The 16,515-nt window shown below is 42.3% G+C and overlaps 1 protein-coding gene across 4 annotated transcripts in view; it reads left to right on the top strand.

Moving 5' to 3' along the window:
* LOC115198764 (solute carrier organic anion transporter family member 1C1) overlaps positions 1-16,515 on the top strand; it is a 68,438-nt gene that overhangs the window by 22,499 nt on the left and 29,424 nt on the right. For all 4 annotated transcript variants that reach the window (XR_003879290.1, XR_003879289.1, XM_029761019.1 and 1 more), the window contains exon 3: positions 11,973-12,114. Coding sequence is in view for 2 of the 4 variants with exons in the window: in XM_029761019.1 (XP_029616879.1) it covers positions 11,973-12,114 (142 nt within the window). In the remaining 2 variants the exon portion in view is untranslated. The remainder of the gene's footprint in view (positions 1-11,972; positions 12,115-16,515) is intronic.

The raw sequence follows: 16,515 nt of genomic DNA, 5'->3' as shown, positions 1-16,515 counted from the left end.
TGCCAGGTTCGCAGGGAGGCAAGTTTTCCTCCATTTCCGCTCGGCTGCCGGAGCCCTGTTCTGTGAGCTCGCAATGAGTCGTCAAGCCACGTAGCAGGAGGGGAGGACCGAGCTGGTCAGGAGGATAGGGGACATAGAGAGTCAAAGGATGCAGAAAGGGATGTGTCCTGTAAGGGTGTGATTGTCCCCCAGCCCTTTTTACAGCCTCAGTAGCATGTTGTTAAATCTCTACAGCCCCTGCCTATCCTTGTCACTGTGGCGCTCAGGTGACATGTCTATAGTGTCGTCCACCTCACAAAGGTCTGAGAGCTGACAGTCCACCACAGTGTCCTGGAGAGAGAGGGGTGAGAGAGAAGAGAGTATTTACAAAAATATAGACCTTATTTATATATAGGCAGGGGTGAAAGTTAGCCGGAATGGTCCAATACGAAGTATCGTCAAAATAAATAGTGGGGGTACGCTGTACGGGTAGAACATGAGCCTATCACAATAATTAAACATAGATTAGAAGACAACTGTAGGCTATTACCCTATTTGTAATTACTGCATGTCAGTTGCATGAACCATTTGCGAATAGACTTGAAAACTTGTGGAATGCGCTCCAAAATGTGGTGTGGTTTGATGATAAAGAGCAATTTTTGCCAAGGCAGAGATGAGTGGCCGAGCCCGAGACGTGCGCTGACAGCAGTCTATGCATCAATTCAGGTTATAAGACTTGTTTAGGCCTAATGAATGCCAATCACCGAATGTCATTCATAACACTTTTTGGTGTTTTGTAAGTGATGTTTCAAATTGCACTGTATAGATGCCAGAATGAATAGTTGGAATAGCCTAATAGTTGGAATAGTAACTTAAGTCTGGACACTGACTGTAGGCCTCACATGTAGCCTATTATAATATTCACTCCTGTAGAATTTAGTGTTACTCACAGTAAAATTATTGAATTTTAATTTTGTCTCGGGAACAGGAGTGGAGATACTGCATATGATTTCTTTCTTTCAGCATCTTGAGAGAATGTGAATGCGCACTTAGGGACCTGTTGTGTATCCAAAACGTGCAATTTCTTTCAGCGACATAAAAGCTAACAGTATGCATCCAAGACGAACTGAAATAATATCAGAAACATGTTGCATCGTTTTCACAGCTTTTCATTTTCTTAAAACTGGTCCAAGTGATGTAATTTGGTCCCCTGGTCCCTAAATGTCCTTGCTCTGTGAAAGAAGCAGAAATTAAAGGGAAGACTTTACCGATGTCAACTAGATTGTTGAGGATGCATTGATCATTCTATCGATTTATGACATCATTCTGGTGAACAAGGCTTTATGTAGTATTCTAGATGAGCATCAAGTATTGACAGAAGAGAAGCAACATGTATCTAACTATAGACAAGTTGACTGACAAATAGCCTACCAAATGTCAGAAATTATAAGCAGAAAAATATCTAAATGAGGCTTAAGAATCATTTTCGCTGAGTACTGTGCGCAAGTAGCCTACATGAACCTTTTGAAGTAATTGTTTGACAATCCGATGAAAACATGACTGGTTGTGTTTATGACACATTAAAAGGTAGCCTAGTACATTGTAAAAGTTAAAAGACAAATCTTGACTATTAGGCCCATTGAAATTCAATTAAATGAATGGGGATTCTATATGTAATTCTTTGATTAGGACCATAACATGTTTTAAAGAAGCGCATGTGCAAATAGGAGGTCCCATACCAGGAATAAGTTACATTTACTTTCACCCCTGCCTAATAGTACATAATAATAATAATACATCATTGACATTTACATTCCAGTCACAAAGCTTGGCTGAGAGGCATCAGCATCATGTGGTGGCTTCTCAACTTCCTCCGGGTCCTCCATTTCAATCTCATCCTCTTAGTCCTCATCTTCCCCAAGTAACGATTACCCTTCAGCACATAAAAAGGAATCATGAATGGAAGGCAATTGTACAAGTTATCAGGGTTAGGCTTCAGGCTGCAATCAACAGCCAGCAGGCATACTATTTTTAGGAATCGTAGCTATCACAGATAAAAAAAGAAACATCATATATCTACATATCTAGCTATGGAGCTAGTTAGCGAGCTAATAATTATTGTAGCTACCTAGCTATATGGGAATCATAAATGTTACTGGTAAAATAGCAATCATACAGCAGCCTGGCTAGCTAGCTATTTCACATCGGTTACACCAGCCTAATCTTGGGAGTTGATAGGCTTGAAGTCATAAACAGCGCAATGCTTGAAGCATTGCGAAGAGCTGCTGGCAAAACGCACGAAAGTGCTGTTTGAATGAATGCTTACGAGCCTGCTGGTGCCTACCACCGCTCAGTCAGACTGCTCTATCAAATCATAGACTTCATTATAATATAATAAACACAGGAATACGAGCCTTAGGTCATTAATATGGTCAAATTCGGAAACTATCATCTCGAAAACAAAATGTTTTTTCTTTCAGTGAAATACGGAACCGTTCCATATTTTATCTAACGGGTGGCATCCCTAAGTCTAAATATTCCTGTTACATTGCACAACCTTCAATTTTATGTCATAATTACGTAAAATTCTGGCAAAGTAGATCGCAACGATCCAGGCGGCCCAAATTGTTGCATATACCCTGACTCTGCGTGCAATGAACGCAAGAGAAGTGACACAATTTCACCTGGTTAATATTGCCTGCTAACCTGGATTTATTTTAGCTAAATATGCAGGTTTAAAAAATATATATTTGTGTATTGATTTTAATAAAGACATTGATGTTTATGGTTAGGTACACGTTGGAGCAATGACAGTCCTTTTTTGCGAATGCGCACCGCATCGATTATATGCAACGCAGGACAGGCTAGATAAACTAGTAATATCATCAACCATGTGTAGTTAACTAGTGATTATGATTGATTGATTGTTTTTTATAAGATAAGTTTAATGCTAGCTAGCAACTTACCTTGGCTTCTTACTGCATTCGCGTAACAGGCAGACTCCTCGTGGAGTGCAATGTAAAGCAGGTGGTTAGAGCGTTGGACTAGTTAACCGTAAGGTTGCAAGATTGAATCCCCGAGCTGACAAGGTAAAAATCTGTCGTTCTGTCCCTGAACAAGGCAGTTAACTCACCGTTCCTAGGCCGTCATTGAAATTAAGAATGTGTTCTTAACTGACTTGCCTAGTTAAATAAAGGTGTAAAAAAAAAATTGTTATGAAAACTTGAAATCGTCCCTAATTAATCGGCCATTCCGATTAATTGGTCGACCTCTAGTAAGTATGGTGTATGTTGTGCTGTGTGTGTGTGTATTTAGTCCATCACGTTCTCTTTCAGGGGAACAGTTCATCTCATCAGTGTGTTGTTCTTTTGTGTTCAGTAGATAACGACGATTGCGGCGGTACACCGCTCCTTCTGCGGTGCAGACGTGATATGAACGTTCAGTGTCAGCTGGCTGGATAACGACTGCTAGCTTCCAGAGGCCATGCTCCTGGATTCTAACTGACTCTCCGTCGATCAGTGATGGCAGTGGTCTAGCTGACCTGTCATAGTATCGCTTTTGTTGTTGTTGTCTCTGCATGTTTTTCATGCATTTCCTTGTAGCTGACGACCTCGGGTTGCAGCTGCTGGTTGGTGCTGGGAAGGATTGAGCGAAGTCTGCGGCTCATCAAAAGCTGGGCTGGTGATTTGAAGTTGTCAACTGGAGTGTTGTGGTATTCAAGGAGACTGAGGTAGGAGTCTCTCTTGTCTGCTTTTGCTTTGTCCATGAGTGATTTAGCAATCTGCACAGATTTTTCAGCAAGGCCATTATTTTGAGGGTAATGTGGGCTTGTGGTGACATGTGTAAACTCCCATGCTTTTGTGAAGGATTCAAACTCATTTGATTTGTAACAGGGCCCATTGTCAGATATTAAAGTCTCTACAATGCCATGCCTGGCAAAGGCTACTTTCAGCTTGTGTATCACAGCTGCAGATGTGGTGTTGTGAAGTTTGTCGCGTTCGAAGTATCTGCTGTAGTAGTCCACTGTTACGATGTAGTCCTCGTTGTTCCAGGTGAACAGATCGGTTGCCACGACCTGCCGGGGTCGGTTTGGGATACAGTGAGGTAACATTGGCTCTTTGGTGTTTGAGGGGCATTGTTCAAGACAGATGGCGCATCTACCAACAATGTCCTCTATTTGTTTGCACATTCCGGGCCAAAACAAAATGTCCCGTGCTCTCTGTTTGCACTTTTCTATGCTCATGTGTCCAGCATGGATCTTTGTCAAAATCTCTTCTCTGAGACTGGTAGGAATAATGATTTTCTCTCCTTTGAAAATGATTCCGTTGATCTGTGATAGTTCATCACGATGGTTCCAGAATTCTGAGACGTTCTGAGGTCATTTTCTCCTCTCCTCAGGCCATCCATCCTGTATGACTTCCCTCAGCTGTGTGAGTTGTGAGTCCTTTTCTGTTTCAGCTTGGATCTCCTTCAGTTTTGTGTCACTAACTGGTAAGTTGCTGTACACAGTGTGCACTTGCATGTCCATGCCTTCACTGAGGCTGCTGTCCTTGTAGGTAAGACACTTCCCTCATTAAAATGCAAATCAATTTATAACATTTTTGACATGCATTTTTCTGGATTTTTTTGTTGTTATTCTGTCTCTCACTGTTCAAATAAACCTACCATTAAAATTATAGACTGATCATTTCTTTGTCAGTGGGCAAACGTACAAAATCAGCAGGGGATCAAATACTTTTTTCCCTCAATGTAGATTACTGTTCTGTGAGCTTGATAGCCCAGTAGCCTGATCTAGTGTCCATGACACTGAAGTAGTGTGCTCCCGCTAGCTTGAGTAGGATGCCATCTAGCGTCGGTAAAGGGTAATGGGGGCGTTTGATAGCCTTGTTCAAGTCTCTTGGGTCGAGACATACTCGGAGCTTGCCTATGCGTGGTTTCTCTACCACCACTAACGCGTTTACCCAGTCAGTCGGTTCTGTAACCTTGGTGACTATGTCAGATTGCTCCATGCTCTCCAACTCTTTCTTCAGACGGGCACGGAGGGCAAGGGGAATCTTTCTCGGTGGGTAGACCACATGGGTTGCGTCTGGGTCAAGATGAATGGTACATTCTCATGGGAATAATCCTATTCCTGTAAAAACATCAGCAAACTCCTCCAGTACATTTTCTGTCTCTACTGGTGCTGTCACTGATAAAACTAGCTTAATGAGGTCCATGTCTAAACATGCTTTAAGACCTAGCACTGCAGGTGCTCTAGTGTCAACAACGTAAAAGTCCAACATCATGTCACTTTCCTTGTATTTGAAAGTGCATGTGCCTTTTACTGGGAGCTGTTCACCACCATAACCAGTAAGTCTGCACATCCAAATATAATAAGGTCCCTGACCATCTCATCCTTGTTTGCATAATCACAGTCTTTCACAAGCAGATGCAGCTCAGTCACAAACTGTTCAAAAGACTCACTAGCTCCCTGTACTTTCTCATGGAATTTGTACCTAGCGAAAATCGTATTGGTCTTCGGCACAACATATGCTTCAAAACGATCGTAGTATGTTTTCAGTAGCTTTGATTCAGCCTCGGTAAGTGTCCATGTGTTGTAAATATCTCTCCCCTTTTCACCGATCCAGAGGAGCAGGTAGCTGCACTTTTTCTCTTCTCCTCTTTCCTTCAGAGGAACTGTGAACATTAGCTCCACATGCTGTTTGTACTTACGGCATGCATCGGGTAAGTTTGTAGACTCCCAGTCCATTCGAGGTGAAGGAACTCCAGCAAAATCCATCTTTTAAGACCTTTTACTCTGACACCATGTCTTGTTTTGCACGCTTTGTACAAAATTATAAAATGCAGTACTACAGGATATTTTTTTACGTAGCTCTTTATTAGCTAGCTACAACTGGCATGTAAACTTATCTCCAACCATGATCAACTGACCATGACCTAACCATCTGGGTGGTCTTAAACAATCATAGCACAGTATGATACGGCGGTAAAATGCATCCAATTATAATTCATTATGGCGCCACCTGGTGTCAACATTCACTTTCAGTCTCCATGCCAAAACTCCTAATTTTCTCACTCCTACCAATGACGCATGGGTGTCAGTCATTACTATGGCAATTCAAGATGGCGCTACCCATACCTCTAATAGACATTGTTCAAGATCAAAATACTAAAAACAGAGATGTTTCTATGATACAAGCACATGTTTAGTATTAGTGGATTAAATAGATATCTTTGCTCAGCTTCACTTCCTGAAGTGTTTCCATTCCCTTGCAGAAGGCAGGGTTGGGGGAGGGCCTTGTAGTCATCCCGGAAGGGAGAGTAACAATGGTCAAGCATGTGCTGCCTCAGGATATGCAGTTTCCAGTTTGCACGAAGTTCAGTGTAGTTCCTTGAGAGCCAGCGCTGTGTAGGCTTGGGGGGAATTTACAAGGCAGTGAATATAACCCCAAAAAATTATTGGGAGCTAATGTGGTCGGAATTTGATGATGAGGTATTCCAGATTGGGTATTCCTGTATGTTACCACAATCGCACCATGTTGTTAATCATGAGACATACTCCTCCACCTCTGTATTTTCCGGAAAGTTCCTTCTTCCTGTCCGCACGATGAACGGAGAACCCCGCTGACTGTATCGACGGGGACAATATATCCGGAGAGAGCCAATGTAGTGGTCCATATCCCAAGGATATTAGTTCAGTTCTACACTCTCAGATGATGGATTTCTGTTGTTTTCTCCTGGAGCACTCTGGGAAGTATGTCCGTCAATCCAATACCTGCCAACGAATGTTGTTGCCATAGTGAAACATGAAAAGTGACTGACATTGCTCTCTCAACAGAGCACATTTGGAACAAGTCAGATGGGTCTTTCTGGATCTCTTTCTCTGGATCTCTTTAAATTTCTTTGATAAAAACTGCCATTTTGATAGGCAAGCTGAGGGAATGGGCCTGGGGAAATGTTGGAGCCACTCAAATTCATAGACACAGTGGATGCAAAGGATGACAGTCCATAGCCGTGCACGAAATCTGTCTTGCCAATTACTATTGCTTACTAAAACTGCATACTGTGTACTACATACTACATACAATTTAGAACATACTGTTTAGTAAAAATGTATGCAGTAGGCAACAAATACTAACATATTAGACTCATATTAGTGCTGGGGACAATAAAAGGCTACTCTAAAATGTGCAGTTTTGTCACACAACAGAATGAGACAGATGTCTCAAGTTTTGAGGGTGAGTGCAATTGGCATGGTGACTGCAGAAATGTCCAGCAGAGCTTTGGCCAGAGAATTGAATGTTAATTCCTCTACCATAAGTCACCTCCAATGTAATTTTAGAGAATTTAGCAGTATGTCCAACTGGCCTCACAACCGCAGACCACGTGTATGGCGTTGTGTGGGCGAGCGGTTTTCTAATGTCAATGTTGTGAACAGAGTGCGCCATGGTGGCGGTGTGGGGTTATGGTATGGGTAGGCGTAAGCTATGGATCGAGTCCGAGTCACGAGTCCCTATGGCTGAAGTCTGAGTCCTCGTGATCGAGTCCTGGTCCAAGTGTTCAAGTCTGAGCCACTGGGTCCACATTAACTCAAAATAAAGTTATTTACCCAGTCAGATATAGCGTAGTGGACAGAAAAATATAGCAGTGGTATTATGGGTCATGTCCTTTGAACGGTAGCCTAAGGGCTAGAATCAAGCCATTTTCTCTCAGGAAAAGAGGGAGACTATGTTGGCTACAGAACCTGTATATGAAATGCAGTGTGAAGGTGGGAGGGTTGAGCAATACTACAAATTCAAAGAGCCTACTTTTCTATAGCCTACTCAAGGGAGAGAAAAACATAGCTATACTGTTGTTTAACTATTAAACTCAATGCTGCTATTGTTTTTTATTTCGTAAAGCAGTGTGTGTTTCTTAATCAGGCAAAGGGTAGCTAAATAGAAGGCTGGTGGTGACTGGTTAGCTAAAGTGAAGCAAGAGAGTCACCTGCGCATTGTGTATAAATGGAGCCGGAGCGGAGCCTGTATGCTTTTCTGCCCACACTCATCGCTTTCTCCCCAGCAGCTCACCAGCTGATGTAGGCTGTGTTTGCTGGGTGTGACATATCCTTCCCACTGCTAAACAGAACTGAGCATCTGTGCTGCTAATATTAATCGTGATTATTATTGAAAAGCTCTCAATCTCTCCAAAAACTATATTCCAGTCCACACTTAGTAGTCAGATGTTAGTCACAGAGATCATTTTGTCTCGTCTCGTTTTAGTAAACTGAAATGAAAAATCATTTTAGTTTACTTCTAGTTTTTCTGGCTCTATTTAGTGAGTTCTAGTCTTGTCAACTGGCACTGAAAAATAGGTGTTTGATGAATATTTTAGTCACTATTTTAGTTGACGAAATTAACACTGAGTCTTCAACCTATTTTGAAGCCCCATCCCTCAGCTTTATAGCAAACCAATTGGCAGCCAGGGCTAGCAATTTGTTGTTTTTTGAATCAAGGAGTGGGCCTTTTAATCAACTAAAAACATCCTTTCCCCTGACACAAAGGATTTGCATCCACCTCAGAGATCAGAGAGTAGCAGCTTGTTATTCTTCAGGATTAAAGCTACATGAGACAATGGTGTCTAAGCCTCTGAAAATAAGACTGTTTGTTAAAGTATGTTCAAAGTTGAAAAAGGTCAGTTTCTCAGAATTGTTGTTAGCCCTCCGGTGTGGCTCACGGTTCTATGGTGAAGCAAGAAGCAAGTTCACCCTACCCCGGTCAACTGCCCGGCACCCTCCACAGCAACCCGCCAATGCCCCCACCATTTCTCCTTCACCCAAATCCAGATAGCTGATGTTCTGAAAGACCTGCAAAATCAGGACCCATACAAATCAGCCTGGCTAGACAATCTGGACCCTCTCTTTCTAAAATGGGTTTCTATGGGTGTGCCACAGGGTTCAATTCTCGGGCCGACTCTCTTCTCTGTATACATCAATGATGTTGCTCTTGTGCTGGTGATTTTCTGATCCACCTCTACGCAGACGACACCGTTCTGTATACTTCTGGCCCCTCTTTGGACACTGTGTTAACTAACCTCCAGACGAGCTTCAATGCCATTACAACTCTCCTTCCGTGGCCTCCAGCTGCTCTTAAACGCAAGTAAAACTAAATGCATGCTATTCAATCGATCACTGCCCGCACCTGCTCGCCCGTCCAGCATCACTACTCTGGACGGCTCTGACTTAGAATACGTGGACAACTACAAATACCTGGGTGTCTGGTTAGACTGTAAACTCTCCTTCGACTCACATTAAGCATCTCCAATCCAAAATTAAATCTAGAATCGGCTTCCTATATCGCAACAAAGCATCCTTCACTCATGCTGCCAAACATACCTTCGTAAAACTGACCATCCTACCGATCCTCGACTTCGGTGAGGTCATCTATAAAATAGCCTCCAACACTCTACTCAACAAACTGGATGCAGTCTATCACAGTGCCATCCATTTTGTCACCAAAGCCCCATACACTACCCACCATTGCGACCTGTACGCTCTCGTTGGTTGGCCCTCGCTTCATACTCATCGCCAAACTCACTGGCTACAGGTTATCTACAAGTCTCTGCTAGGTAAAGCCCCGCCTTATCTCAGCTCACTGGTCACCATAGCAGCACCCACTCGTAGCACACGCTCCAGCAGGTATATCTCACTGGTCACCCCCAAAGCAAATTCCTCCTTTGGTCGTCTTTCCTTCCAGTTCTCTGCTGCCAATGACTGGAACAAACTGCAAAAATCTCTGAAACTGGAGACTCATATCTCCCTCACTAGCTTTAAGCACCAGCTGTCAGAGCAGCTCACAGATCACTGCACCTGTACATAGGCCATCTGTAAACAGCCCATCTATCTACCTACCTCATCCCCATACTGTATTTATTTGTCTTGCTCCTTTGCACCCCAGTATCTCCACTTGCACATTCATCTTCTGCACATCTACCATTCCAGTGTTTAATTGCTATATTGTAATTACTTCGCCACCATGGTCTATTTATTGCCTTAACTTACCCCATTTGCACTCACTGTATATAGACTTTTTGTTTTCTTTTGTTCAACTTTATTATTGACTGTATGTTTTGTTTATTCCATGTGTTACTCAGTGTTGTTGTATGTGTTGAATTGCTATGCTTTATCTTGGCCAGGTCACAGTTGCAAATGAGAACTTGTTCTCAACTAGCCTACCTGGTTAAATAAAGGTGACTTTTTTTTTTTAATGGTTTTTGTTTGAACTGTAATGCTATGATAAATAAATATCACAATATTCTACTCGTTAGCATATCGTCGTACTGTTTCAACTGGTATTGGTAGACTATTTAACAGGAAAGTATGTGACTCGAATGAGTACTTTCTGGTACACAATGGGCCTCAGGATATCGTCACGGTATTTTTGTGCATTCAAATTGCCATTGATAAAATGCAATTTTGACCATTGTCCATAACTTATGCCTGCCCATACCATAACTCCACCGCCACCATGGGGCACTCTGTTCACAATATTGACAGCAGAAAAAACGCTCCCCCACACGACGCCATACACATGGTCTGTGGTTGTGAGGCCGGTTGGACATTCTGCAAATTTCTCTAAAACGACGTTGGTAGAGAAATTAACATTCAATTTTCTGGCAACAGCTCTGGTGGACATTCCTGCAGTCAGCATGCCGATTGCACGCTCACTCAAAACTTGAGACATCTCTGACATTGTGTTGTGTGACAAAGCTGCACATTTTAGAGTGGCCTTTTATTGTCCCCAGCACAAGGTGCACCTGTGTAATTATCATGTTTAATCAGCTTCTTGATATGCCACACCTGTCAGGTGGATGGATTATCTTGGCAAAGGAGAAATGCTCACTAACAAGGATGTAAACAGATTTGTGCACAGAATTTGAGAAAAATTGACAATTTCTAAGATATTTTATTTCAGCTCATATTACAATGGACCAACACTTTACATGTTGCGTTTATATTTTTGTACCATGTAGTTTCCCGGGCTAGTCTTTGATGTGGAAAAGCCCATGGGAATGTGGACGTGCCGCTGTGAGAAGACAAACCTACTCATTGTGAGAGATGAGGTGTTGCTAGTCGTGAGTGGCCCAGAGTGCGAAGACTGATGTAATGGATGCTAGAGCTCATCTTTCCTAGCCTAGTCCCCAATCTGTTTGTGCTATCTTGCCTACACCTTGGAACTAATTGTGACGCCAAATATGTTTGGCACGACAGTTCCATAAGGAGAACAGAAACAGACTGAGACCCACACTGGGTTCTTCACTCTTTTTGGTTCCAGGTAAAAGCCTTTTGGGTTCTAGGTAGATCCATTTTGGGTTCCATAAAGAACCCTTGTTGGTTCCAGTTAGAACCCTTTTGGGTTCCAGGAAAAAATGTTTTGGGATCCATGTAGGTTTTCATATGGGGACAGCCAAAGATCCTTTTTAGGTTCTATATAGCACCTTTTTTTTTCTAAGACTGAAGGCCAGTCCATAATGTATAAGTTCCTTCTCCTAGTCAAAACCAATCCTTTTTTTCATCAGTTGCTAGGGTTGAGTCACCGTTCTCTCACATAAGGACCCATCTTAAGTCTGACGTAGACTCTTAATCCTCTCTTTGTCCCGGTCTTCCTCAATACCCTGCAGTTACAGATACGCTCTGCCTTCCCTATCATCCTCCATCCCCCCTTTTCCTTCCCCTCTTCTATCCTCCTCTCCTCTGTGCTTCTATGATGTAGGCCTAGTTGAATATTAAATAGGAAATGTGATAGCAGGAGCTAAAATAGGCAAATGAGCCAATGAAAAGTAGAGCTATGGTGTACATCAGAGCAAAACAAGGGTAACTCTCCCTCTCTCTGACAATGAAAATCTGGATACAATCCGAGTACAATCCGATATGTATTAATTATTAATAACCAATATCTCTTTCCCCATCCCCTTTCTTTTATCTCTCACTTTCTTCCTCCCCTCATGCTCTTCAGATGTTCCTTGTGGCCCTATCGTTTGCCTACTTTGCCAAGGCCTTGTCTGGCAGCTACATGAAGAGCACAATAACCCAGCTGGAGAGGCGCTTTGACATCCCCAGTTACCTAACAGGCGTCATCGACGGGAGCTTTGAGATAGGTAAGTAAGTGTCTGCATCACAGGTCCCCATCCCCCTGTCCTCATCTCGTCCTTATCCCCAGGGCTATTTTGGGCTTCCGTTCTATCCATGTTGTTGTGAAAGAGAAGAGATGTGAATGAATGGGTCACCAAGGCCTTCTAGGAAGTCATCAGGGCCTAATGTATCAAAGGTGTGTGTGCACAAAAAAACTCTAAACCTTGTGTGCACCAGATTTCCCACAAAGGTTGGTATTTATCCATTTTGAACTTGCCGGAAAGTGTGCATATCTCCAAGTACAGCTCAGACCATTTGTATGCACAACTTCTAGTGGTTGATCAGTTGTATTGCAAGCAAATATTGTTCTTATGGGGTAAATGGTGTTTGATGCACGGGAATAATAAAAACATTATAATGTGGGCCTAATGATAAAACAGATGCATTTGCTGTTGGTAAGAAGATTGCATAGCAGCATGTAGCTTAATATAATTATTTTACTTTTATTATATAAGCATAAATCATAATCATATTGCAGGGCGTCTCTCCTTTTCTGACATGACTGGTTTATTCCTGCTACAGAACAAATATTAGGCTACCATTTATCTATCGTTCATTCAATAGCGCACCATGCTCAAAAGTACTTAAAATATTTGACATTATGGGTAGGCTACAGTAATGCTGTGGGGTAAGAGGGCGACATCATAAGCCTATTCAATCTCAGAGCCTATTCTAAGGCAAGAGATCTAAACACAATCATGTACTGATAAACAAGATTTTGAACAACAATTTGTCTTTTGATTAGAAGTGTTGGCTGAAGCATTTACTTTTAAATTGTTTGAGTAGTCAATCAATCTTGCAGAATGTGCGGCCAGTGTTTGGCACTCGCTATAGGCGGCATGCATTTTTGTTTGAAAGTCACTGAAACACATTCTGCCCACACCTCTACAGAAATCTGATCAAACTTACCATTGTGCCTTCTTTGAGAAACTGTCAAATCAAAGTTTATTGGTTGTGTACACAGATTTGCAGATGTTATCGCATGTGCAGTGAAATGCTTATGTTTCTAGCCCCCCAAAAACTAGAAATTAAGAAATATCAGATGAGCAATATGTACTACATTTTTTTTACCATGCTGCCCTACACTCAGCTCAGCAACAAATACAATAAGAACAGCTTGTGGCTTCCATCAATGTAATTGTCTGCATAATTTCCAATCCCCCATATATTTTTTGGGTAATGTATATAAAATATATATTTTTTAAATACAATACCAGTCAAAAGATTGGACACACCTACTCATTCCAGGGTTTTTCTTTCTTTTTACTATTTAAAATAATAGTGAAGACATCAAAACTATGAAATAACACATATGGAATCATGTAGTAACCAAGAAAGTGTTGAACAAATACAAATATATTTTCGATTCTTCAAAGTAAAGTTAATTTGTGGAATTTCTTTCCTTAGTGCGTTTGAGCCAAAGTTGTTTTGTGACAAGGTAGGGGTGGTATACAGAAGATAGCCCTATTTGGTAAAAGACCAAGTCCATATTATGGCAAGAACAGATCAAATATCTGTTCTGCATGATGACTCCTTGCTGTCCCCAGTCCACCTGGCCATGCTGCTGCTCCAGTTTCAACTGTTCTGCCTGCGGCTACGGAACCCTGACCTGTTCACCGGACGTGCTTGTTGCACCCTCGACAATTACTATGATTATTATTATTTGACCATGCTGGTCATTTACGAACATTTTAACATCTTGATTATGTTCTGTTATAATATCCACCCGGCACAGCCAGAAGAGGACTGGCCACCCCTCATAGCCTGGTTCCTCTCTAGGTTTCTTCCTAGGTTTTTGGCCTTTCTCAGGAGTTTTTCCTAGGGAGTTTTTCCCAGCCACCGTGCTTCTTTCACATGCATTGCTTGCTGTTTGGGGTTTTAGGCTGGGTTTCTGTACAGCACTTTGAGATTTCAGCTGATGTACGAAGGGCTATATAAATAAATTTGATTTGAAATAAGGAAAGAGAAACGACAATCCATCATTACTTTAAGACATGAAGGTCAGTCAATCCAGAAAATGTCAGTCGCAAAAACCATCAAGCGGCTATGATGAAACTGGCTCTCATGAGGACCGCCACCGGAAAGGAAGACCCAGAGTTACCTCTGCTGCAGAAGATAAGTTCATTAGAGTTACCAGCCTCAGAAATTGCAGCCCAAATAAATGCTTCACAGAGTTCAAGTAACATTCACATCTCAACATCAACTGTTCAAAGGAGACTGTGTGAATCAGGCCTTCATGGTCGAATTGCTGCAAAGAAACCACTACTAAAGGACACCAATAAGAAGAAGAGACTTGATTTGGCCAAGGAACATAAGCAATGGGCATTAGACTGGTGGAAATCTGTCCTTTGGTCTGATGAGTCCAAATTTGAGATTTTTGGTTCCAACCGCCGTGTCTTTCTGAGACGCAGAGAAGGTGAACAGATGATCTCCGCATGTGTGGTTCCCACCGTGAAGCATGGAGGAGGAGGTATGATGGTGTGGGGGTGCTTTGCTGCATGACACTGTCAGTGATTTATTTAGAATTCAAGGCACACTTAATCAGCATGTCTACCACAGCATTCTGCAGCGATACGCCATCCCATCTGGTTTGCGCTTAGTGGGACTATCATTTGTTTTTCGACAGGACAATGACCCAACATACCTCCAGGCTGTGTAAGGGCTATTTGACCAAGAAGGAGAGTGATGGAGTGCTGCATCAGATGACCTGGCCTCCACAATCACCTGACCTCAACCCAATTGAGAAGGTTTGGGATGAGTTGGACCGCAGAGTCAACTAAAGCTTACTGCTAATTTTTTATTTTTTGTTACAAGCCGTGTTTCGTTAAAGCCTATTTATTTTTGTTACAAGCCGTGTTTCGTTAAAGCCTGTGTAAAGTTAATTTGTTTCAATGTACCGGTAGGCACCTGCGGCTTATAGACATGTTGTAACATCTTGACCTGTTAAAACTATAGAGACATTTCCCTTTTGGGAAACCGTTAGCAACAAACAAAGCAGTTTTTCTAGTCCACACAGTATTCTAAATGGATGAAGGAAAACTCAACACATTCACAGTCAGAGATCATCAGTTCAGGTGTTTTCAGCACAATAGCTCTCAGCACAATCAAAACAGTTATTTTCCTTAAGCAGTATTTTAAACTAACGAAGGGGCACAATGACAATTCAACTATCTGGCATTTCCAAGTGCTAGGTTTGCCTTAGTCAGAGAACAGTTATTTCTGGAGTTCAGAAGTTTAGGCTTTCTACAGCAGCTTTCTGAAGTGGTACTTCCCAAATCCAGCACCCTTGGAGAATAGCCTACTCACTCCTCTTAATAATGAGAGCGGATGGAGGTCCTTAAGGAATGGACGTCATCCCTCCATCCTTGAAAAACAACAATTGGTTCCATCATGAAATGGCTGCTTTTCTTTTACCTCATTAAATTTTTTATTGTCCACCACTCTCCTCCACTACCCCAAATGTCTATCTCTCTCTCTCGGTCTTTCTTTCACTCTGTTTCCCTCTCTCAACTTCCCCCACTTTTTCTCACTCACTCACTCACTCACTCACTCACTCACTCACACACCCACCCCTCTCTCTCTCGCTCTACCCCAACCCCCCTCCTTCCTCTCTCTATCCAGGTCACGGCACAGTCATTCAATTGGCCCTTGGTCATTCGATTTGTAGAGTTCTTCTTTTCTTATGATTCAATTTGTAAGCATTACCAACAGAGTGAATGTGGAAATGGATTCCAAGTGGTCACCAAATAAGTAAAAGGAGGGCTGTGATTGGTTACATTGCCTACTTTGCCAATTTCTCTTTATTAAATGGGCCATAACTTTAAAACTAGCAGAGATCCAACTCTGGAACTTTGATATGCCCGTAGAGTACAGACCCCTTGACTTTTTCCGCATTTTGTTACATTACAGCCTTATTCTAAAAGTGATTAAATAAAAAAAAGATTAGTCAGGATCGAGGCAAAGATGAACTGAGCAAAGTACAGAGAGATCCTTGATGAAAACCTGTTCCAGAGTGCTCAGGACCTCAGACTGGGGCGAAGGTTCACCTTCCAACAGGACAACGACCCTAAGCACACAGCCAAGACAATGCAGGAGTGGCTTCTGGACAAGTCTCTGAATGTCCTTGAGTGGCCCAGCCAGAGCCCAGACCTGAACCTGATTGAACATCTCTGGAGAGACCTGAAAATAGCTGTGCAGCAACGCTCCCCATCCAACCTGACAGAGCTTGAGAGGGTATGCAGAGAAGAATGGGAGAAACTCCCAAATACAGGTGTGCCAAGCTTGTAGGGTCATACCCAAGAAGAATCAATGCTGAAATCGCTGCCAAAGCTGTGTTAACAAAGTACTGAGTAAAAAACCGTTTTTGC

The sequence above is a fragment of the Salmo trutta genome, chromosome 8 (genome assembly GCF_901001165.1).
Source record: "Salmo trutta chromosome 8, fSalTru1.1, whole genome shotgun sequence".
NCBI classification, from domain to species: Eukaryota; Metazoa; Chordata; class Actinopteri; order Salmoniformes; family Salmonidae; genus Salmo; species Salmo trutta.
The sequence above is the reverse complement of the archived record's forward strand: the minus strand, read 5'-3'. Positions and strand labels throughout refer to the sequence as shown.